The following is a 23,437-nucleotide window of genomic DNA, read 5'->3' as shown; positions in this document are numbered from 1 at the left end:
AAGTGGAAACTGAGGTTTGAGGTTTAAATTGCTCATGTTGTACTCCCTTTCGCCAGAACCAGGGTATGGCAGCAACATAGCTGTAGCCTTCCCTCCCTTTTTCCTACACCCTTCCCTTACCTGGCTACTGGCAATGAGTGTGATGACATGAGTGGGGCAGGGCTAACTGCATTACCTGTAGCAGCCATGTCTCCTTTAGGCCTGGTTCACACTCAGATTACAAAATGCAATCCAAAGTGAAATTTTAGTGATTTTTTTGGTGACTGTGATTTGCAATTCCCATTCAAAAGAACGAGAATTGCATTGCGATTGCCAAAATGCTGCATGCAGTGTGCATTTGCACTGTATGCAAATTGCAAGCACTGCAGTGAAAATGATCCCATACGGATACATTTGTCAGAGTGCTTTACTGATCGCCAGTGCTGAAACAGTCCCCAAAACGCACCCCAGTGTGAACCAGCCCTTAGTAATTACCAGCAATACTGCTTCAATTTGCCAGTATTACAGTATAGTCATGCCACCAGTTTTGGCAGAAGGACGTGAATGTTAATCTGTATACCCAGATGAGCACAGTGCGCACGCTAGCACCCACCTGTGCTCATCAGCCCAGGCAACATTTAGGGGACTAACCAGGGTACTTTTCACTCAGCAGCAAGCACAAGTATCTCCCACTCAAGTGTTTGACCAGCTGTTTGTAACTGAAGTGAGAGACAGTTCTTTCTCATCGGTTAACCAAGTGCCATGATGATGATAGCAAGCAACATATTTGTAACGGGAAAGGCTGGCCAAAGTGATCTAGAATTACTCTTATTGCCAATGTCTTTCGAAGACATAATACAAAAAACAAAAGTTGGTTAGGTGATACCTTTAATGACTAACTGTACAAGATTTCTTTGCAAGCTTTCGAAACTTTAAGTTTCTTCTTCAGGGATTATACAGAACTGGATCAGAACCATGCAAAGTACTGTCACATACAGAGGCTTTATATATGATTTTGTAGGGTAGCAATCTGACCTCATGTTACAGCCTTCCTCTTTTCTTGAAAGGATCTCATCAAAGCTTAGATCCATTCACTCTAATGCTGGGTACACACGATATGTTTTTCTGCTCAATTTTCCAGCCAATCGTTTTTTCCGCTCGATTCTCTTATCTTCCGCTCTTTTCTCTTATCTTTTTCCATTCACTTCTATGAGAAATCGAGCCAAAAAACAATCAGAATGAACATCGGACATGTCAGAAATTATCTATCGAGCCCCTTCTATCGAGCGGTAAAACGTATGGTGTATTCCCTGCATAAAGGCTCTTTACAATAGGTAGAGACACACATACACATTCATCAAATTAGCTAATTGTCAGCACCTAACCACAGGTATACACAAACTCTAATCAAATTAGCTGTTTGGATCTTCACAGCTCTTCACTGTTCTCCTGAAACTAACCCCTATAAGTAAAGGTTACATTATATGTAGCCATAAAATCATGCAAATATAGATAATGACTGGCAACTTGTTATATAAATGAATGTGGAAACTTACAACAAGTCACACTTCTTTTTAGCTGATCTTTGAACATTCTTGCCTTTTGCTGTGACATGATGCCTAGAGTTTGGGAAATTGCATGTACCATACATTTGGGTGTGCAAGGTCTGTAATTAGATGAATCTTTAGGGTGTGAGAGGGCGTCTGGGTTCTGTCTGATGCTAGACTTGTACAACCTAAAGTTGGTATTTAGTCTGGCTGCATCTTGTGGTCACTGATGTCATTGGGCTCATCCTGACAGACAAAGCTGGAACAGCAAGCAGAAGTACTCAGACTGCTTTTTCCAAGAATCCTATTAACTCACAGTTAAACAGCTTTAAATGACAAGAATCATATAAGAAAACAGGCAAGTATGTGCATAATAATACAGTATTGTAAACTAATGCAGCAATAGAACATGTTTTAAATTAATACTAAGATTAAATCATAGAATATATATATAACATTTACATATACTGTATGTCTTACATGTCAAACGATTTGTAATTCTCTTGAGCCTTCCTTGGCTTTGCGCTCACCCACTCCATTGGTATTACCTGCTCATCAGTGGTTCTGTGCAGTGGCAATGCAATGATCTTTCTAACAGGCAGCACCCCAGGATAGTGTACTGGTTAAGGGCACCGCCTTTGACATGGGAGACCAGTGTTCGAATCCTGGTAAGGGTCAGTACCTATTCAGTAAGGAGTTCAAGGCAAGACTCCCTAACACTGCAGGGTGGCCTCTTGAGCGCGTCCCAGTGGCTGCAGCTCTTGAGCGCTTTGAGTCCAACAGAAGAAAAGCGCTATACAAATGTTCGGATTATTATTATAACAAGACAAGACACAGAACATTTATACTCCTGGCAGGCTCAAAGTGCAAGAGATGCAGCCACTTAGGGCAAGATCCATGGGATCATTAGGGAGTCTTGCCCAAAGATTCCTTACTGTTTCACATAGTGGCTTGAACCGTGTCAAACCCTGCTCAAAGGCTCAAATCCGGCTGACCTGGGACCCGGAAACCGGCCACAGCTGATAACAGTCATGCTATGTCTAACTGAAGGATGTCATAACTGTTACTCAAGCTTAAAGGGGCACTATGGCGAAAAAGTGTCAAATATAAAGTACATGTAAACATATACAAATAAGAAGTACATTTTTCCCAGAGTAAAATGAGACATGAATTACTTTTTTACTATGTTGCTGTCACTTACTGTACAGTAGGTTGTAGAAATCTGACAGAACTGAGAGGTTTTGGACTAGTCCATCTCTTCATGGGGGATTCTCAAGATTTACTTTATTTTCAAAAGCACTTAGTAAATGGCCGTTGCTCAATCCAACTGCTAAAAAACTGTGCAGAGAGCAGGGAGGATGGCTAGCATATTTGTATAAATCCTTTTCAGGTAATGTCTTTCTAAAGAATTAAGGCCATGCTGAGAATCCCCCATGAGGAGATGGGCTAGTCCAAAACCTGTCAGTAATGTCAGATTTCTACTACCTACTAAAAGTGCCAGCAACATAGGAGAAAAGTAATTTATGTCTAAATTTACTCTGGGAAAAATGTACTTCTTATTTGTATATGTTTACATATACTTTAAATTTTACATTTTATCGCCATAGTGCTCCCTGTCCTTGAGTTTTCAATTGTGAAGGAGCTGCTGCACTTATCTGCTGATCACAAAAGAGTTTTCAGGGTTTTCTAAGTATACTGTGCAGACATGGCAACCAGCCCAGTTTTAAGTTCTTCCACTGTGGTGTTCTCCATTACTGTGCCTCTTAATACTGTATTTTTGCCTATTACAGTACCCTCTTTTATAATGTCCCCTATTATGTGCTCTGCTTTATAGTGCCCCCTGTGAAAGCACTCCCCTTTACAGATCCCCTGTCATGCCATAGCATACTTTTTTATAGTACCCCTACTACAGTATTGTGCATTTCTTTTTTTACTCTAAGGGCCCATTCACACTTGTGAGTGGCAAAATGGTAGCTCTTTGCGCGAGTGATTTTACCGCAATTAATGCGGTAAAATCACTGTGCAATGTCACGATTCAGAGTGATCGCGATCAGTGCTTTTATAAGCACTGTATCATGATCGCGAAAAAATGCTGCAGGTAACATGTTTTGTTATTGCCGTTAGTGATCAGCCGCAATGGCGGCTGTGAGATCACTGCCATACTGTTACAATTGCGCTAGCACTTTAAAAAAAAAAGAGTAGGCGCTTTAAAAAGCGCTAGCACTTCGGCGATTAGCAGGAATCACCCACTAATCGCCCTAGTGTGAATGGGCCCTGAATCATTTTTATTGAAAAATGCCCTAGTTGCTTAAGCTCCAGTGCTCAAGTCCACCAGGAGAAAAGCACAATATAAATATTAGTTGTCTTGTCTAATTGCATTACAAAGTCATTGTAAAGAAGATACATACAAACACAACTATGAGGTAAACCATGTTTGTAACATCTTAAAAACATAGTCCACATTGACCAAAGTAATGCTTCTTCAGGACAAAGATATTCAACATGAGTTGGGGAGGGAACATTTCAAAATACACAGTAGTAACTGAACTTAAATGTATTCAAAACATTAACTATCAGAATGTCAATGCGGTGATAGTAGTAAACCTGTTTTGAGGTGTGGGTAATTTAGCTGGGAGCCAAGACTCTTACTTAGTTTTGGTTTGTGGGGCTGTGGGCTGAGAGAGTATTCAGGAACGTAAGTTGATATGTTTTGCATTGTTTGATGACAACCAGGTGGTGTATAAAAGAAACTGGTATCTTCTTTAGTGAACAAATGTTCAATCTTTGTAAAAACCTCCAACTCAGATCCCAGGTCAACCATAAATGAGCTATGTGGTTCCTGCAGGCCATGTATTGTGCATTTCTTAATAGTGTTACTTGCTACAGTGCTGTTCTTTATAAAGCACCCCATTATAGTGCTCTGCTTAATAATTTCCTCCTTATATTTAAAAACTCCCTACATATAAATTCAATAAACAAAAAAATCACAACCTTTTGTGTTACCTATGTTGTGTTCTGTTTGAGGTTTGCAAACTGTAAAGGACCTTTAGCACAGAAAAACCTTCACTAGATCAATCTCAATACTTTCTCTCCTGCTGGAGGCAGCCCCCTTTCCCAACATGAAGTAGGCAATGCAAGGACAGATTAAGATTCTTAACCAGCTTTATTATATGCATTTGAGATTTTAGCAAGAAGGTAACATAAATTATAACTTTTTTCCTTAAAGAATACTGTGAGCGGGTCAGTGAGTCAACCTGGAAAATCTTTTGCTCGTCTCCAAGGATCGTGTTGCATACCATCCAGCCAATGTTGCAAGGCAGGAAAATACGTCAAGTACTCAGTGTACTTCAATGGTTTTTTAACTGAGTGATTTCATTGAACAAAGAATAAAGATGCTTCTTTGTCATTTCTGCTGTCAACAGCATCTGGTGTAGGACATTGCCTATATTGTGTTGAAATCACAGTAAATATTGTTTTTGTGTGCTTGTCTTTCTTTGCCTTATGGACACCAGCCTGCATGCAGTTTCTCTCCCCTGTTTTCTCTCTGCTGTTTCATCTGGTCATGCATGTGTCATGTGTTCTCTGATCTACCAGGCCAGCTCATAGCTGGTTACCATCTGACCAGTCAGTTTATTACCACATGTCTCTTCCCCAGGCTGACCTCTTCCAGCTGCACAGCTGTACTGTCAGTGTGGTATTTACAAAGTGGGGGTAGGGAATCAGCGTTGGCCCCACCTGCCATAAATAAGTCTGACAAGTGATTCATCTATGGTTAGCATGCAAAAGCTCTCTTTTAAGATCTTTTATTTCCTGTTTCCATCTGCTCTTTTATTTTCCATTTTAGTAATCATAATTCTCTACAGTGACTTCATGACAAGATGAATTGGGAATTACTTATGGCAACTCTTGTGCAACGTTCACTTTTTTTAACTCATTCCATGCAAATGACTGCCAAAAATTAAAAAAAAAAGGTTTAAGTTGTCCAGTCATAAAGAAAACATTTTTACTTCATGTTTAAAATGCTTCTTGTCTACTTTATACAGTTAAGTTAATTAAATTCCTCACAGATTTGTACTATGATAGACATACGACTGTGGTAGGGATTAGATTGTGAGCCCCTCTGAGGGGCAGTTGGTGACAATACTATATACTCTGTAACGTGCTGCAGAAGATGACAAATATAAATTATTATTACTTAGCATTTTTATGGTGCCAACATCTTCTGCAGCGCTGTACAGAGTATTTTGTCTTGTCACTTAACTGGCCCTCAGGATATCTTTAATGTTCAACCTAATTCATAAAAATTGCAAATACTAACCCATGTAATCAAGGTAAATAGCAAAGTAAAAAGTACATTCCAGTGGACTCATAGTTTGCTTAAACACTTCAGTGCCTTCTCTTAGCTATATTATCTCCTCCATAGGTCATCTGTGTTTCCTTCAAGTTGTACAGTGATTAGTTAGGACAGTTTGGAGGAAGTCCCTGCAGTATTGGGTTGTGAATGGTTGTGCTTTTTGCCCCAGGCTGTTTTCAAGCCTGTGTGAGACATTCCTGAGTGGCTACACTTTGCCAGTAATGTAGTTAGCACATAATAATGCTATTTTCACCTTTGCTTCTACAAAGAGACAAACAATCCTAGCATGTTCTTGTGTCACAGAGGCATCTGTCACTTATACATAACCAGAGGACAGGATAGTAGTATAAGACGGTAACATAGATCACTGATTACTGTACACACGGCTGACTAATGCTTTCTTTACTACTCCTCAGTAGATGGAAGAAGCGAATAGCTTTTGAAAAAGTTTCTCAAAGGGTTTTTATTTCAAAGGAAACTGATGCAGCAGAGATTGCTATACTAGACATTTGATATATATATATATATATATATATATATATATATATATATATATATATATATGTGTGTGTGTGTGTATATATATATATATATAATTTTTTTTTTAACAGAAGGCACCTGGACTGTACCTGTATACCGTTCAGTATCTTTATTGCCCTTATATGCATGTTGTCAGCACATTATTCTAATTAACTTTACAGAGGAACTGTAGCCAAAATAACATCATGAATAAAATTGCTTATTGTTCTACAGTATTCATTTATAACTTGTTTAGTCAGTGTTTGCTCTTTGTAAAATGTTCCCTCTCCTTGATTTACTTTCTGAAATTGATCACAAGCGGCAACAGCTTAACTACTGGTGGTGATGTCTGTGGAATGTTTATTTACTGAAAGTTTTAAAGCCAGTAGAAAAGATCTCTGGTCCCCCAGAATGCTTTAAGGAGTTTACATAACACATAATAAACAGCCTAAGCTAAGCCTCAGTGGGAGTGCTGAGTTACATATTATACAGCAATATAGAGAGCTATGGGAAGTGTTTCTGATGTTAAAACCAGGATATTTAATGTAAAAGTGGGTATCCTGAATAATTTACTACATTCTACTTTATGTTTTTACAGTTCCTCTTTTAACGACCAGCTAACGCCGATAGGCGGCGGCTGGTCGTTTGTGGTTTTACATGGAAACGGCCGCCCATGTCAGTTCACGGAGGGTGTCTCCGTGATCAGCCTGCGAGCCTCCGATCACGGCTCGCAGGCTGATTGTAAACACGCGGGGAAGAAATCCCCGCTGTTTACATCAATACGGCGCTGTGTAAAGGAGATCGACGATCCCCGGCCTCTGATTGCCCGGGGATCGCCGCTGTGTGATAGGCTGAAGTATATCAGAGGCGGATGCATCGCCGTCCTTTGCCGCCCATGGAGCGAAGGGGAGGGAGGGAGGAATCGCGCTGCTGCGTGGCCACACGGATTGGCGGTGATCAGACCCCTCCAGCAGGTCATCCCGTTAGTGGGTAAAAAAGGGGGGAAGTCTGATCGCCCTGCCTTTTACACGATCTGTGCTGCAGGCTGGAGAGCCCATGCAGCACAGAGCATTCAAAACAGCCCTGGTCCTTAAGTGGTTAAAATGGACCTGAATTCTTGCACATGACAGAAGGAACTCATAGAGAAATGCACACTGTATGTCTTTAGAGAGTTTAGCCTGTCTAATCCCCCTCATCTGTGTCTAATCACAAGTTGTAATTTGAGCTGACTGGCACGGCAGAGCAGCAACTTGGTACATGCAGGATGTTAACAATATGTCTGCTTCCATGAAAGCAGGAAGTAGATACACTGTAGATGTATTGCAGGATTTGTATCAGCTGCAACAAATAAATGCATTTTTTAAAGGTTAGTACGTTGTTGCTTATCTTTTAGAGCAGAGAGGAAGTCCTGGGTTCAGGTCCGCTTTAAGTAGACAAGTTATCTTTACATTGTCTAATGTTAAGTGAACAAAGGGTCATATAAAGATGAGATATATGGCAAGCAGTGAACCAGTTAACATAATTATCTACTGCTAGACCTGGAAGCTTCAAAGAGTTCCAAGTAAAATATTATGTTGGCAATTAACCAGAGTGTACTTCACTAGTTTAGAACCACGAAGACGTCATCTGTGCTTACAAACTATGGGAATTCTCTGAGAGAAAACAGTTGTGCAACTCCTTCTCTCTATATATTGCTATCTCCTGCTGCCTTGTCACGTTGCATTGCTGTATCAAATTTATGGAACAAGAATCTGCTAATGTGTACAGTATACAGGTCTCTGTCTGCATTTACTCATAGCATTAAAGTTTAAAAAAAGGTTGTAGAAGATGGAGGTTACGCTATTGCTCCCAGGAGGCTATTTAGTGATTTACAGGTCTCATCTCAGCACTCAGACAGCTGAACATTGTGTGAAGTCTGAAGGCCTGTACAGACATTAATCCTTCATTGCCAAAACAATAATTCATGATCATGTAGTCCAGTCTGTCAACCCAGCAGCCTGTGACAGCCATGCGAGCAAGTAAACCGAACTTACCGATGCAGGTGGGAACAAAGCTCTGGGCTAAATGTAGCCTAGGTAATCACTACTCACCACCGTTACATTAAAGTGGCACTGAAGCAAAAAAAACTTGTGATATAATGAATTGGTTGTGAAGTACGGATAATTAATAGAACATTAGCAGCAAAGAAAATAGTGTTGTATTTTTATTTTCAGGTATATAGCTTTTTTTTATAACATTGCATCATTCTCTAATAATTGCAGTTTCCACAATACACGCAACCTTTGAACTTTTCTCTGCAGAAAAACCATAAACAAAGAAGAAACAATGAGAGACAGTTGAGATAAGTGCTTCAAAAGACAGTGCTGTCCACGACTTTATAAAGACGCAGAGCTCACAGAAGCTCTTTTTCATAGATAACAACTGAAGTTTCTTAACTCTTCTTGTAGTGAAAACAATATAAGACACATTATATCATAAGTTTATTTTCACTTCAGAGTCCCTTTAAGCATAGATGCTATCAGACTGTCAGCCAAAATGAACATGTACAGTTGATTTGACCATTCAAAATCAAATGTGTTTATAGAGCTTAGGGAGGGATCTCACTTGCAGTGCATATGTTCATATGTATGTGCATATGTTCCTGCACACTGTGAGTGTTGTCTCTGTGCGCACGCTATGATACAATACACAATGGTTTCCAAGGAGACAGTGCATGCGGTGTGTGAAAAAATGCAGCTATCCCAAATGTTTTTCCTGCATGGATTACTGGGGTTAGTTAAGAATTTCATAAACTTTTCGCATGTGCAAACATTTTGTAAATTGAGCCCTCAGAGCTGACATTCATCAAGTCTGGTTCGTATTCACAAATATAGTGTAAAGGTTCATACACACCTACCAACTATCTGTCCAACTATCTGCCAAACTTGTCTGTTAAGCCCCATTCACATGCTCAACAGCGGTCTTTTATGCAGCACAATTGTCAACGAGCTTTTGTTGTGAAACAAGTTGAAACAACTAAAAAAAGTATTTTGCTATTGTTCACACAACTGATAAGACTGATAAGACGTCAATCCAACAGTTGGATTGACTTCTTATCAGTCTTATCAGCTGTTTGAACAATAGAAGAAAACTTTTTTACCTGTTTCAACTTGTTTCACAACAAAAGTTGTATGGGGCTTAACAGACAAGTTTGTCAGATAGTTGGATAGTTGGTAGGTGTGTATGAACCTTAAGAAACAATGTTATCATCAATGAACACTCCTCACAAGCTGAGACATCATATTGAGCACTCAGGAACTACTGCAGATTTAGCCTGCAAATACAAGCCACCTTTTCTTTTATCTGTCACTGAATCGATGTGAGCATTTCAGTATTTGTTGATTGGTGTAACTGTGCGATCATACACCTTTGCTGTAGCTCCATTTCAAGGACTACTGGAGCAGGCAGAGAAGTTGACCCTGTGTATAAAGTACAAAATAATTGTAGAAAGAATATTTTCAGCCTTTTCAAATGATAGGTCTACTGTTTTGTGGCATTGAACTGGGAATCATTTTGTACCAGTAGCACTGCCAATGATAACAACTTTCTGACTGCAGCCTAACAATTAAGTACTGAGCAATGAACAGACGTCTCAGCAGTCTTTTAATGTCTATTCTGCTTGCGTAAAGATACATGCTGACGTTTCTTCTAACTCATAGTTTGTACATAACTGGTTAGCCTCCTAAAGCAGATCCCCAGGAATTTACCAAAAGCTGTTCCCCTATCCTTTCCTTAAAGTACTCCTCAGTCATTGTGGCATTTTGTGCTCTGGTCGAACGAAACAAAAATAGAATTGTATGTATGAAGGTAAAAGGGTGAATATTTTAAGATGAAGATCACCTTTCCAACTGTGAAGTATGGAGAAGGCAACATCCTAATGTGGGGATGTTTTGTTTGAAAGGGGTTTGGTGCACTCTACATGTATCATATTTCAGTACGTTGGCACTTTTTCTCCTAAGTTTTCTTCTAGGAGATACCTTTTCATTTTCTGTTTAAAATAACTTTTACCACTCTGCAACTCAATACCAAAAAGTAGGTGAAGAAGTACTATCAAAAGTATTAAGACAATTTTCTTGCTCGCTGGTGGCTTAAAGGCACTGGCCCATATGCAATTAACTTTTTTCCTGAGTTATCTCCAATGAGATCATTTTTATTTTCTCTTTAAAACACATTTTCAGCATTTTACATTTGAAAGACAACCCAAAAGTAAGTAAAAAGGACTATCAAAACTATTTTAAGTATTTTCTTGCTTGCTGGTGGTTTAAAATGCATTTTATTGACAATGTGTAAAATATCACCTAGGAGAAAACTCAGGACAAAAAGGTTATTGCTTATGGGCCATTTATATATGAAATAATTCTATATAAGGTTGTTAGCTTACGAATTGATTGATTTTATTGCAGTATCCCCATTGAAAAGTGTACAGAAACTGAGGGAGGAGAAAATCACCCAAGCAGCAATAATATCTAGATGGTGCATGTTGAAAGTTAAAAAAAAATATTAGGTAACAATAACTCAATTTGCTGTTTTTTTAAGGTTACATAGAAAATATTTAAATTCACCATCCTTCATTCTTTGTGGTGGACCTGACTGATCATGTTAAGTTTATTACTTCATAGTCGGTTTTAGAAGAGACTTGTATGTTAAAGCTTTTCCTGCAGCATGTATGTTATGCCTACTGATAATCTTCTAACAACTGTCTCGTTAGACAGGCTGTTCTCCTGTCTAGAATTATTAATCAGTAAAAGGTGATCTCATACGCTACTTCCATCATGTCTGGAAAAACTAGACGTGGCTAGGCAATATACTTTTATGAATAGGGACAGCCAAGGTGAGTTCTTGCATTTCAGCTTAGCATTACTTGCATCACTTTCATTCTCAGGCTACAGTTAGCATTCTTCTAACATCCATCTATGATTTATTTCAAGACCTCTGAATAGCCTTCACTGATTAGAAGTGTAATATTAATCACTATGTCAACTCTTGTACTATAAGTAAGTCCCTGGCAACACCTTGTGTGCAATGCAGGATTGCTGTATGTGCAGCAATCACGACTAAATACAGTATGTGCTGCCATGTAAGGCCTTGTAGCTCTATACAAGTTGATTTAGTACTGCTCAGCATGGCATCACTCCAAGGACTCCTGGTATTTTGTGCCCTTGTGATTGTTTCCAGTAAGAAGGATTTATTTTTTTTCCACTGGAGGTTACAAGCATACAAACTGCTGCGGCACATTGTGGTGTGTGTCTCTTTTCACCCCTTAATAGACAGAGAAAAACAGGTTTTAATGGCAAAGATTTGTTTGGTTAAATTATTTTGTCAGGTTGGCATAGTCAGATGTTGGCATGTTTGGAACTACTAGAATGGATTAAGTTCTTAAAGCAAAACTGAAGTGAAAAAAAAATGGAGAGGGAAGACTCTGGATCCTAGAGAGTCTTCCCTGCCCCCACTCAGTTCCCTCGTTCCAGCGCTGTCACCGTCGTTAGAGCTATTTGACCAACTTGTTGAATACACCTCTGTGAGCCCTCGTAAAGGCTTCGGGAGCACTCATGTTCCCAAGCGCTCCTGAAGACGGGTGGCTCCGCACTGGGCATGTGCGAGCGTGCTCGAGTGTACACTTGTGAGTGCTCCCGAAGTCTTACGCGGACTCCCGGAGGCAGCAAATTCAAACAGGGTGACAGCGCTGGAACCAGGACACTGAAGGAGGACTAGGAAGGCTCTTTAGAAGCCAGAGCCATCCCTGTGCATAGGTAAGTATCTGACTACAGATTTGCTTTAAAGCAAACCTGACTTTAAAATAACCTGATGAGACAATCAATTGTATCTATAGTCCTAATCTATAATAGGAATTTCCTGGACTCCCATAATCTTATTTTGTATATTTTTTAAAACATTGTGTTCATTTCTCATAAGTCATACACAAGATTCTTTTCATATGGCCAGGAGTGATCATTCCTGCCTGGCACTAATGATATTATTGATTAGTATTATTTATTATAATCAGTATTATTTTTAATGATAATATATATAGACTATCACTTGATTGGAACTGATCCAGGCCCAAGGTCTTCAATTAGAATTTAAACCCCGTTAAAATGGACCTTGAGGTTTCAAGTATATCTACCCGCCTGGTTACTGGTGGCCATTAAAACTGTGGTGCACAGCAGGAAAACCAGTGGTGCAGAAAAAATGGTTCAGGGTTGTGTGAATATTCTTACTACAGATCCAAAATAGGTATAGACTTGCCAGTATATGTCTTTTCAGGCTTGTAGGAGACTGTCTCCTGTAGGACAGGGTGTACTGACACTATGCAGTTTGAAGGTCTGCATGAATTCCAACTGCTAGGACATCTTGGAAGACATATTATATACATAAGTGGCTTTTCTCTATATATCCTGAGAGTAAATATTTATACATATTTCTCCATACACAGAGACGGCCCCATGTCAGTTTACTACTATCCATGTAAAAATGTCAGTGACATTACGCCTGTGCATATTTTAAGTTCTTTTAAAGAAAACAAGCAGTTGTGTCAGATTAGTCTACTTGATGGGAGCTGTAAAATGTTATTGGTTTGTGCGTGTTTATTCGTAAATCTTTGACTCCTTACATAGAACCTGATATTTGATATTGTGAATCTACCAGAGCTGCACCTAGTATGTGTACTCTGATAAGGTAGAGTTATACAGCATTAGGTTTGGCAAGTATATTTCTGTAGAACTCTCTCCCAGCCTCTTCTGTAAATAACACCCAGAGTGATAAAGCGGCAATGAATCAGGCCAGTTACTGAAAGCTGGCAAGTGGTGTAGGTAGAAGGTCACCTGTGGCAGCTATTTGTAGTAATGTATTACTTTATTGTGTACAGGAACAGGATACAGGTCAAATATGTCATTAAACATATTTTGTAAGGTCTTTGTTTGCTGTAAAGCATTGCTTTCAAAAGTGTGGCTTTAGCACAGTGGGGTTAGTCTTAGTTCTGTTGTCATGTGGGCGATTTCCCATTTAGTGACCTGACTACCAGTTAGGAATCAGTCAGGTATACTTCCAATATTCAACATTATGTCACTAGCTACAGAATAATGGACTGCTCTGTTGGTAGCAACTAAATGTCAGAAGTGTTCACCTTCTGATGGCATCACTCTATTGCTAATGACATGTAGGCAATTCCAGTCCTGTAGTTGAGTGGAGAACCAATTTTGTGATATTGACTTTATTGAGATGCCCTCTGAAAATCTCAGGAATCAGCAGATATACAAGACAAATAACATTTATATTGTGCTTTTCTCCTGGCTCACTCAAAGCGCTTGAGCTGCAACCACAAGGACACGCTTAGTAGGCAGTAGCAATGTTAGGGAGTCTAGCCCAAGGTCTCCTTGCTGAATAGGTGCTGGCGCACTGAACAGGAAGAGTCAAGCTTTGAACCCAAGTCTCATGTTTGAGTCCTTAACCATTATACTATCCAGTCACAGATGTATGTATGTTACCAGCCCATGGAAGAATGGAAGAGTATGCTTGTATCCATGAATATTTTGTAATGGTCTCCTTTGTGTACCACTGGTTGTTTTAGAGAGCATAGTGTTCTGAATAGACACTGGCAGGCTTAAAGATTGGGTGTGAATTTGGCACATTAATGAACTGCTACCTGACATTTCCAATGTGCCAAGCAAAGTAGCTTTTCTACTAAGGCTCCTTGCTGCTGTGATGGAGCAGTGCAAGCAAACTGATTTACTGTATGTGAAGCATTACGCAATGCTTTATAGATGTTTGTATTGGGCTGATCATTACTTTTTTACAGGACAGTCATTTGCTTTCCATAGTGATAACAAATTTGCTCTCCTATTATAATTCTACAGACTTATCTATTAAAACATACTTCATTAATAGAAATCATAAACTCTTATTCATTCTTTTTGTGCTGGACTGACCTTAGCAAACCCCAGAACGGTAGATTATTGCTGATTATGACAACATATTTTAGGCATAACATTAATTTATGAACACTTAATAGCCCTCGAAATACAAGTGTCAATATTTGTCCTTCCAGGTTCTGCATAAACCATGAGTGAACCATTTGACTGCGATAGTTGCAAGGAATCCCTCTATGGCCGGAAGTACATTCAGATGGAAGAGGGACCCTATTGTATACCATGCTACGACAACCTGTTTGCCAACACATGCGATGAATGCAAAGAGCTGATTGGCCATGATTCAAGGGTAAGAATCTTACATGGATTAATTGCCTTTTACTTCTGCAATATTCCATGAAATGCAAGCATTTGTATTTTATATTTGTAAAGTTTTACAGGCAGGAGATTCTCTGTGTTTAGGTAAGAGAAACTGTCTAAATCATTCTCGTGATGTTTCTGTACCTGTCAGGGCCGGCCCGCTCATGAGGCGGGGTGAAACTTTTGCCTCAGGCGGCAAATTTCCAGGGGCGGCACCCGCCCGTCCGTGGGTGCGGGGAGCCGGCCGCCGAGCTGGAGGGGTAGCTGGCAGGACGGGGGTATTGGGCCAGCGGCGTGGAGGGGGCAGCCGCTATGTGTAAGAGGAACGGGCGGGGAGGACTCACCTCTTCCTCGTTCCAGCGTGCGCTCCACTGACGTCACTTCCTGCAACGCTGCAGGAAGTGACGTCAGTGGAGCGCACGCTGGGAAGAGGTGAGTGTCCTCCCCGCCCGTTCCTCTTACACATCACATAGCGGCTGCTTCTATTTAAGGCTGGAGGGGAGCGGAGGACGGGGGGACCCAGGCGAGGGAGGGGGGGGTCCGACCCCCCTCCCCGCCGCTGGCCCAATACCCCCGTCCTTCCAGCTACCCCTCCAGCTCGGCGGCCCCCCCACGGGGGGGGGGGGGGGGGCGGCGGCGGCAATTCTTTAAAAATTTGCCTCAGGCGGCAAAAAGTCTAGGGCCGGCCCTGGTACCTGTGCATTCTCTTGCTGACTGTTTCTGTACCTGTGCATTCTCTTGCTTGGGGCCTGTTTCTACTACACGAAGATTGGATGCAGAAAAACAGATGAATCCAATCCAATGAATCCCTATGGGCCTGTTTCCACTAAACGCGATTTTTCTGATGCAGATTTCCCATAGGCATTCATTGAAGTCAGTTTTCTGCATCCAGAATCCATGTGTAGTGGAAATAGGCCCTACTGTTTCTGTACATGTGCATTCTCTTGCTGACTGTTTCTGTACCTGTGCATTCTCTTGCTGATGGTTTCTGTACATGTGCATTCTCTTGCTGACTGTTTCTGTACCTGTGCATTCTCTTGCTGACAGTTTCTGTACATGTGCATTCTCTTGCTGACTATTTCTGTACCTGTGCATTCTCTTTCTGATGGTTTCTGTACCTATGCATTCTCTTGCTGATGGTTTCTGTACCTATGCATTCTCTTGCTGACTGTTTCTGTACATGTGCATTCTCTTGCGCTCTGTTTCTGTACATGTGCATTCTCTTGCTCTCTGTTTCTGTACATGTTCATGTCACCAGTCATAGTCTTATGGTCATGGTTGGGGGAATGCAAGCATTCATGCACCTTTGCATCCAACCTTGTGCACATAGGTGAGAGACTAGGAGTACAATTATGTGCATGCATGTAGGTTCCTGCATGTCAGGACGTGAAGGTGCCAAAGCTAGGTCCTCCTCCTGGCAGTATTCAGTGTTTTTGATCAGTATGTTTCTGTATTGATTTGGTTTGTCTGACTACTCTTGATCTCCTGCTACGGTGTTTCACTGAGCTTGTTGACAATATCTGCTCCCTGCTTATGTATTTGACTCAACCCACCTGACCTTTCACAATGTCCTGCCTGTTGCTGTTTTCACTTTGTTATACCAGCCAAACTGGCCTACCACCAGCCTTGATCTCTGTCGTTTATACCAACCAAACTTGCCTGACAACAGTTACATCCCTTCATGCTGACCATGACTGTCTGCTGCCAGGGCAAATCTCACTTCATCTCATTGACCCAGTTTATCTGCTACCTTGGCAGACCATAGCCCTAGTCATCTTTGCACCAAGCCTTCTACAAACTAAGTATCACCTGTTATGCCGATTGGGTAAGGCTAATAGGCAGCAATGTGGAAGTCTTCAGTAGCAAAGACTGTGATGCCCACTAAGAGTACTACTCAATAATCCCTTGAGGTATACTCTGGTGAGGATGGGGATCCTTGGACCTCATGCACTGAGAGAGCCTGGGCTACCTACTCACCAACATCCATGCAGAAAGCACAACATCTATCAGAAAGCACCACATCTATTGCAACGTCTTTTTAAATAACAAACCCTAAGCAACATCAGGCATAAGGATACAGAAAAGCCATAATGACAAAAAATGTACTTCATTCCACACCCTGTACTGTAAAGCTGCATCACAGAAAGTAAAACTGTCATATTTGACAGGTAATAAAGCTAACATGAAAAATTAAAACTAATTCCCACCAGGTGTGTGCATGTACTTTTTTATGTTCTGAGGTATAACTAAAGCCATGATCACTACTTTATGGGTACAAAATCGATATTTGGGTATTATTAATTGCGGCAGTTATGTACTACATATACCGGTTTGGGGAGGTCATTTTGAAAACCATCCATGCATTTCAAGCACTCAACCCCATGATTGATATTAATGTTTGTGTGTAGATACCAGTTGATTAGATCTATGGCAAAGGTGTAAATGTTTTGAATACATAGAAGTGTAGCCAACCTTCAGGCCCATACCCACCAAACAATTTTCACAGGAGATTTTGCACGACGAACAATTTTTTCCATCATATCGCGCAACATCGTTAAATGAAAATTTGATTAACGATGTTTTGCAATGCACAAAACCAACAGTGATCATTTGTTTTTGAACCGCCGACATGTCCGATGAGGTCGTTGAGGATCAGAACGATCCTCATTGACTTGTGTAGGTTTTACCATGGTCATGAAAATTATTGTAATCTCTGATGCTGCACACGCCGCTTACGGATTCAGCCAGATGGATCGCAGAACAATAGTTCGGTGGTGGAGATTCCTGATCCATCTGGTCCTGATCTGCCGGTGTTTATTCCGCATTACAAGCAATGGTGTGCGGGAGCTGCTGCAAATCATGTAAGGGGATTGCACTTATATTTACAATCTGCAACCTGCAACACGCTTTCATCCCCTTATACAGACATAGAGACAGGTAGACACTCACAGACATTCCCAATGAAAGTTGTTTTTTTAAGACATGCCAATGATGATCTACTACCAGGAGGTTTATGTGCATTACTCTTCATATCTTCTGTAAAGGAGAAGAAAGAATGATCCCCAGAGAATATAAAGCATGGATGGACAAATTAAGGAAGAGTTCAAGAGTCAAACTGTTCAGTCCAAGAACGAATTACTAAATTAACGAGCTAAGCCACTGACAAAAAATAGGAAAAACTTTAAAAGTTAGGGGCCAGCAGTGTTATTTTAGGTTGAATTGGCTGCCTGGTTGATGACATTTTCCAACTTTCACAGAGATTTCTATAAAATGTCACTGGAGGTGTTTTGCATGAAGGAATGTGCAGAAAAGAGAACACTATTCTGTGCACACTTTCAACATCCCCATACCCTTATTCAATTCATGTTTTTTTTCCCCGAAGGAAGATAATTTTTCATCCTCTGTTTAAAATAGCGGTTCAGCACTCTGCAATTGGAAGAGTACCAAAAAGTGGTAAAAATACGCTATCAAAGTATTTTCTGACTTGCTGTTGACTTTAAAAAAGGCTTTTTAATGACCGTATAACGGGCTTGATTCACTAAACTGTGATAACTCATATCACGGCATGCTAGCGTTTGCGTGCAATCGCAAATTTTCGCATGCAATCGCAAATTTTTATGCGCTATTGCATGCAAAAATTTGCGATTGCACGCAAAATGCAAAAACACATGCTATGAGTTATCACGGTTTAGTGAATCAAGCCCAAGGTGTGAAAATATCATCTAGGAGAAGAATTGAATAAGGGCCGCAGTCTTGTGCAGAGAGGTTTCTGTTTTCTTTTCTGCACATGATTGGATGTTTGAAGCAATTTCTGGTCCACTCTGCCGTTCTTCACAGCACATCTCCTTTAGTAAACCACACACCTCGTTTTGTTACTTTTTTATGTGCTGTTTTGCTGTGTGCTGTGTGTTAGAAATATGGTCAGATATTGTTCTTTATTTGTAGGAGCTGTATTATGAGGATCGCCATTACCATGAGAACTGCTTCCGATGCTACCGGTGTGAGAGGTCTCTGGCTGATGAGCCCTTCACTTGTCAGGACGAGGAACTTCTCTGCAACGACTGTTACTGCAATCAGTTCTCCTCCAAATGCATCAGTTGTGAAAAGACAGTCATGCCAGGTAACCACGGGCAAGCAAAATGTTTCCTCAACAATTGTGTAGAATGTATTTGGTATTTGTTTTCATTATATGTGTTAGCATAAGCCAGGGAATCTCTCAAACCATCATAACTGGCCAGAAAAAATATATGCAAGTATTAAGGCAAATGGAACAGAATGAAGCCCAACTGTAATTACACGTGTTAGAGGAGTCATCATAGCATTTCTGCCACCCATTGAAGGTATCTGTGATATGACTTCCCTTCAGTAGTGTGAGTCTGAGATGTTGCTGTTTTGCAGCTGATCTCACAGACTATTTATGTTGTCACAGTGATATAGTATACACCTGGGGAGTGTCACATCATCATTTGGCTTTGTAATGGTCACAGAAGTTAAGTGTAACTCAATACTGTGGTGTGGATATCTCTCCAGCAGAATTCCAGAGATGAAAAAAGGCCAGAATGTGATTCATCTTGCCATTAACCACTCAGAACATCAGAGCAGGCCCAGTTTTTTGTATGCATTAAAAGAACACTAAGGGCCTTTTCAAACCAAATGCGTTTCAACATGCTTATTGATTCCCATACGTCTTGACAATAGGAAATGCTGTAATTATTTCACACCGGTGCATTCTTATTCCTATCTAAATGCAAAAGCTGTATTTTTTTCTGCATGTGAGTTTGTATGTAACTGATAGGAGCAGGAAAAAAATTGCAAACACAAAAAAACATACTCCTAAAAGTCAAAAGTGCAGCCACATACCATTGTGTTTGTGTTCGGCCAATTTTTGGAGCGAAAGCCTCTTATTTAAATAAGTTATTGATTATGTGTGTGTGTGGGGGGGGGGGGGGGGGGGTGTTACATGAGACCCTTCTCCAGTCCCTTTTTACACTTAGCCCACATTAGCTTTCTATTGATGCTGTAGTGGTAATGATCACTTCCATATTTACTTTGATTAGTGGTAATCATGACAAGCCATTTTTTCCTCTGATTACATCTCTTACAATGCGGCTGTCCTTTGAAAGCTGGTGATCTGTCATGGAATTATTATTCCTCCAGTGCTGGGGGGTGCAGCCCATTGTACCATTTACACTGGGGCCCGTGGCACTGTAGCTATATCACTGGATACAGCTTATAGACATAGGAAATAGTGCCGACAGTCTTTACAGTCTGGTGGAGTTGTCTGAATAAGATAAAACTGGCTGAATAAATTGAGAGATCTATTTGGAAGGTAACACAGGTTACGTATTTCCAGTATGTATTCCACTTGTGTAATTACCGGTAGGTGTATTTCAAGACAACTGAACCAGATTGCAGCCAGATGTTTGATAGAATGTGAGGATGCAGCAGAAGTTGCCTTTTATGACCTAGGATTCATTTTAATATACTAATGACAGCTGAATAGTGCATACACATCATTATTTTTATTACGTATAGTCAACACATTCCATAGCATGTTACAGAGAACACAGAGTTACTTACAATAGTATCAGTACTGCAACAGCTTACAATTTTAAATCTTAAAGGACCACCACAGCAAAAAACGAAAGCAGTTCAAATTTGACAAAACCAACAGTTTTTTGTGACTAGTCAATTTCCTCATGGGGGATTCTCAGGATCTTCTTTGTTTTCAAAAAAGCATTTTCCGAATGGCAGTTGCTAAGTCTTTCTGCCAAAATAGTGTGTAGGGAAGCTGATTGGTATCTTACTATTTTGGCTGTTTGACTTAGCAACTTAGACTTAGAAAACTCAGAGAATCCACATGAGGAGATGGACTACTCCAAAACCTGTTGATTCTGTCAAGTTTTAACTGTTTTTAACTTTTTTCCCGCTGTAGTGGTAAAATCTTCAAAGCTAATCATAGGCAAACACATGGGGGATTACAGATGCCCAGAATCCCCCCTCAGACCAGGGCTGGTGCAGTGTCTGCGGACAGGCACAAGCTGAGACACCAGAATATCTGCAGGTATCCTGCAACTCACAACACTGCCTCCTTTCTTTCCCTGCTACAGCTGACTTTGGATGGAGCCAGGGTTGCCAACTCATCCCTTTAAATACCAAAACATGTAAGTTATACAGGGGCACAACTAAGTTATACAGGTTCTGGGGCTACTCACACATAATCTGTGCATAAACTGCATCTAACTAGCTACAAGACATGTATAAAATGTATATGTGCCAGTATTTAAAGGGATGAGGAGGCAACCCTGGATGGATAGCAGCATGTGTACAGAGCATGGAGCACCCCTGTGCATTACTGGGTGAATGCTTCACTTTCCCCTTAATTAGCAATGTCGGCTATCCTCATTATCTTCTGTATCCAAACTGCTCCTGATTGATCCCATTGTTGATCAGGAGCAGATCAGACAAGTCGGAAATAATCTAAATATCCGGTCAGTCGGATGGGAAATTGTATTATGTGTGCCCACACTGCCCAGCATGATGTCCTACCATATTATTATACTGTATTGTGCGTGGCTGCGGGGGACCTTTCAGGAATCCCCCCCGTTGAAAATCCTGGGTTTGCCCCTGCTAATATCACTAATGCGGTGTGCTAGCATGGATCCAATGATAAATCTCAACAATACCTGATAGGTGACTTTCTTCCAAAATCTAGAGCTTAATTTGATCTTTCTGTCTAGAAATACAATTTTGCAGATCTCCTATAAATGTCAATATATAATTTTACATAAAGTCTCTATTCCATTAATGCGTTTTGTCAGTAGACATCACTTTTATTTATTTATTGTATTTATAAAGTGCCAACTTATTACGCAGGGCTGGACATTAGTTAAGGTTACAGACAGTATTTAGGGGTGTCATACAGCAAGAAGACAATACAGGAATACATGCAAACCAGATCATGCAGCACAGTATGAGTACAAGGTAATGCTTAGTCAATCACTGGATGGGAGCATGGAGATTAGGCAAGTCGGGTTCACTCAAGAGTTCACTCAGATCCATTAGGATGGGTGTACAGTAATGGAGGTGCATGAACAGGTAGGAGACATAAGGAGGAGGACCCTGCCCAAGGGCTTACAATCATAAGGGAGAGGTAGGGACACGAAAGGTAGTGGACCAGAGTTCAGCTGCGGGTTTAGAGCACTAGTGAGGGAGGTAGGCCAGAGTGAAAAGGTGAGTTTTGAGGGCCTTCTTGAAGATGGTGAAGGAGAGGGAAACCCTTCTGGGGGCAGTAGGGGGTTCCATAGTGCTGGAGCAGCTCTTGAGAAGTCCTGGAGGCGTGCATGGGACTGGGTGATGCGGGGTGGGGGAAGGGGCGGCAGTCAGACGAAGTTCATTGGAGGAGCAGCTAGGTGTGTACCTCTGGGTAAGATTGGAAATGTAGGTTGGGCAGGTTTTGTGGACAGATTTGTAGGCCAGACACAGTATCTTGAATCTGATTCTGGACTGGATAGGAAGCCAGTGGAGAGATTCACAAAGGGGAGCTGCCGTGGTCAAGGACCACAGGGAAGATTATAGCATTAGACATCTGGGTAGTCATTGAGCAAGCATTCTTGAGCAATGAAAACCGTAGCTGTGCTGAAAACAAATCTTCCAGGATGTTGGAAAATGTCTGCCACTTGACATCCTGGGGCCTCTGACATCATTCCTGTAAAGAACAGACATATGAGTCATTGAAAGGATCCTTTCATTGCCTCAGGCATTTGACAGTAAACACACTGATAAGATTTTAAATATGTCTACCCAGAAAACTGTCACAAAAGCAATTCCAGATGTTGAGAGTATATCACTGTCACCATAGCACGCTGGCTTTCACCCAAATGGTCCTTAGTGGTTGTGTCTGGGTGGCTTATGTGTCAGCATTAAGTCCATCTACAGAGGGCCTCCTGTGATTAATAGTAGTTGTGAGGTCTCTTTATCATCCTGACCACCGGGGCCCTATATGCTGATTCATACCTTTAATTATTTCCCCATCCTATTTAGCTAACGTAATCTTTTTATGTAGATAGCGCTCCACAGTATTGATGATTAGGAGATAGAAAAAGCCCCCTTTGGGACCGCACTCACCCTCTTAGGTGGACCACTATTAGATTGGTCATTAGCGTCTCAGCAATCATCCAGGTGGAAATTGATGAAGCCCTCTGTTCGTTGTCTGGATAAGGATGTTGGGATCCCCAATGTAGTTAGATGTCTCCACTTCTGGTTAGACCTCCGCACTCCTCACAGAGGATACTGAACTTCAAGATACCTCACAGAGGAATAAAGTGGACCATAGCGTAATTCCGTATAAAATATGACAATTTATTTTTTAAAAACATACTCACAAACGTGAATTGGGTACAGGCGTTTAGAGTTAGTAACGGGCTCTCCCCCGTGCCTCCCGGGTAAGGCCTAAAGAGGTGGTCCGTTCCGCTCGGTATCCGCTAGCTGATCCCACTCTAAGGTGTTCTTTCCTGGTTGTCCTGTGGCTCCACCCGACGCGTTTCGAGGACACGGGCAGCGGTGCAGAAGGCTTCTCCAGAAGCCTTCTGCACCGCTGCCCGTGTCCTCGAAACGCGTCGAGGACACGGGCAGTGCAGGCGGTGCAGAAGCCTTCTGCACCGCTGCCCGTGTCCTCGAAACGCGTCGGGTGGAGCCACAGGACAACCAGGAAAGAACACCTTAGAGTGGGATCAGCTAGCGGATACCGAGCGGAACGGACCACCTCTTTAGGC

General features: G+C 41.2%; 1 protein-coding gene across 4 annotated transcripts in view; it reads left to right on the top strand.

The window, feature by feature from the left end:
- FHL3 (four and a half LIM domains 3) overlaps window positions 1-23,437 on the top strand; it is a 90,788-nt gene that overhangs the window by 54,118 nt on the left and 13,233 nt on the right. For all 4 annotated transcript variants that reach the window (XM_068269035.1, XM_068269036.1, XM_068269037.1 and 1 more), the window contains 2 exons: window positions 14,483-14,652; window positions 18,609-18,783. In XM_068269035.1, coding sequence (XP_068125136.1) covers window positions 14,497-14,652; window positions 18,609-18,783 — 331 coding nt within the window. In that variant the 5' untranslated portion in view covers window positions 14,483-14,496. The remainder of the gene's footprint in view (window positions 1-14,482; window positions 14,653-18,608; window positions 18,784-23,437) is intronic.

This window comes from Hyperolius riggenbachi, chromosome 2 (genome assembly GCF_040937935.1).
Source record: "Hyperolius riggenbachi isolate aHypRig1 chromosome 2, aHypRig1.pri, whole genome shotgun sequence".
Lineage (NCBI taxonomy): Eukaryota > Metazoa > Chordata > Amphibia > Anura > Hyperoliidae > Hyperolius > Hyperolius riggenbachi.
This window is presented reverse-complemented; position numbering and strand designations above follow the sequence as displayed.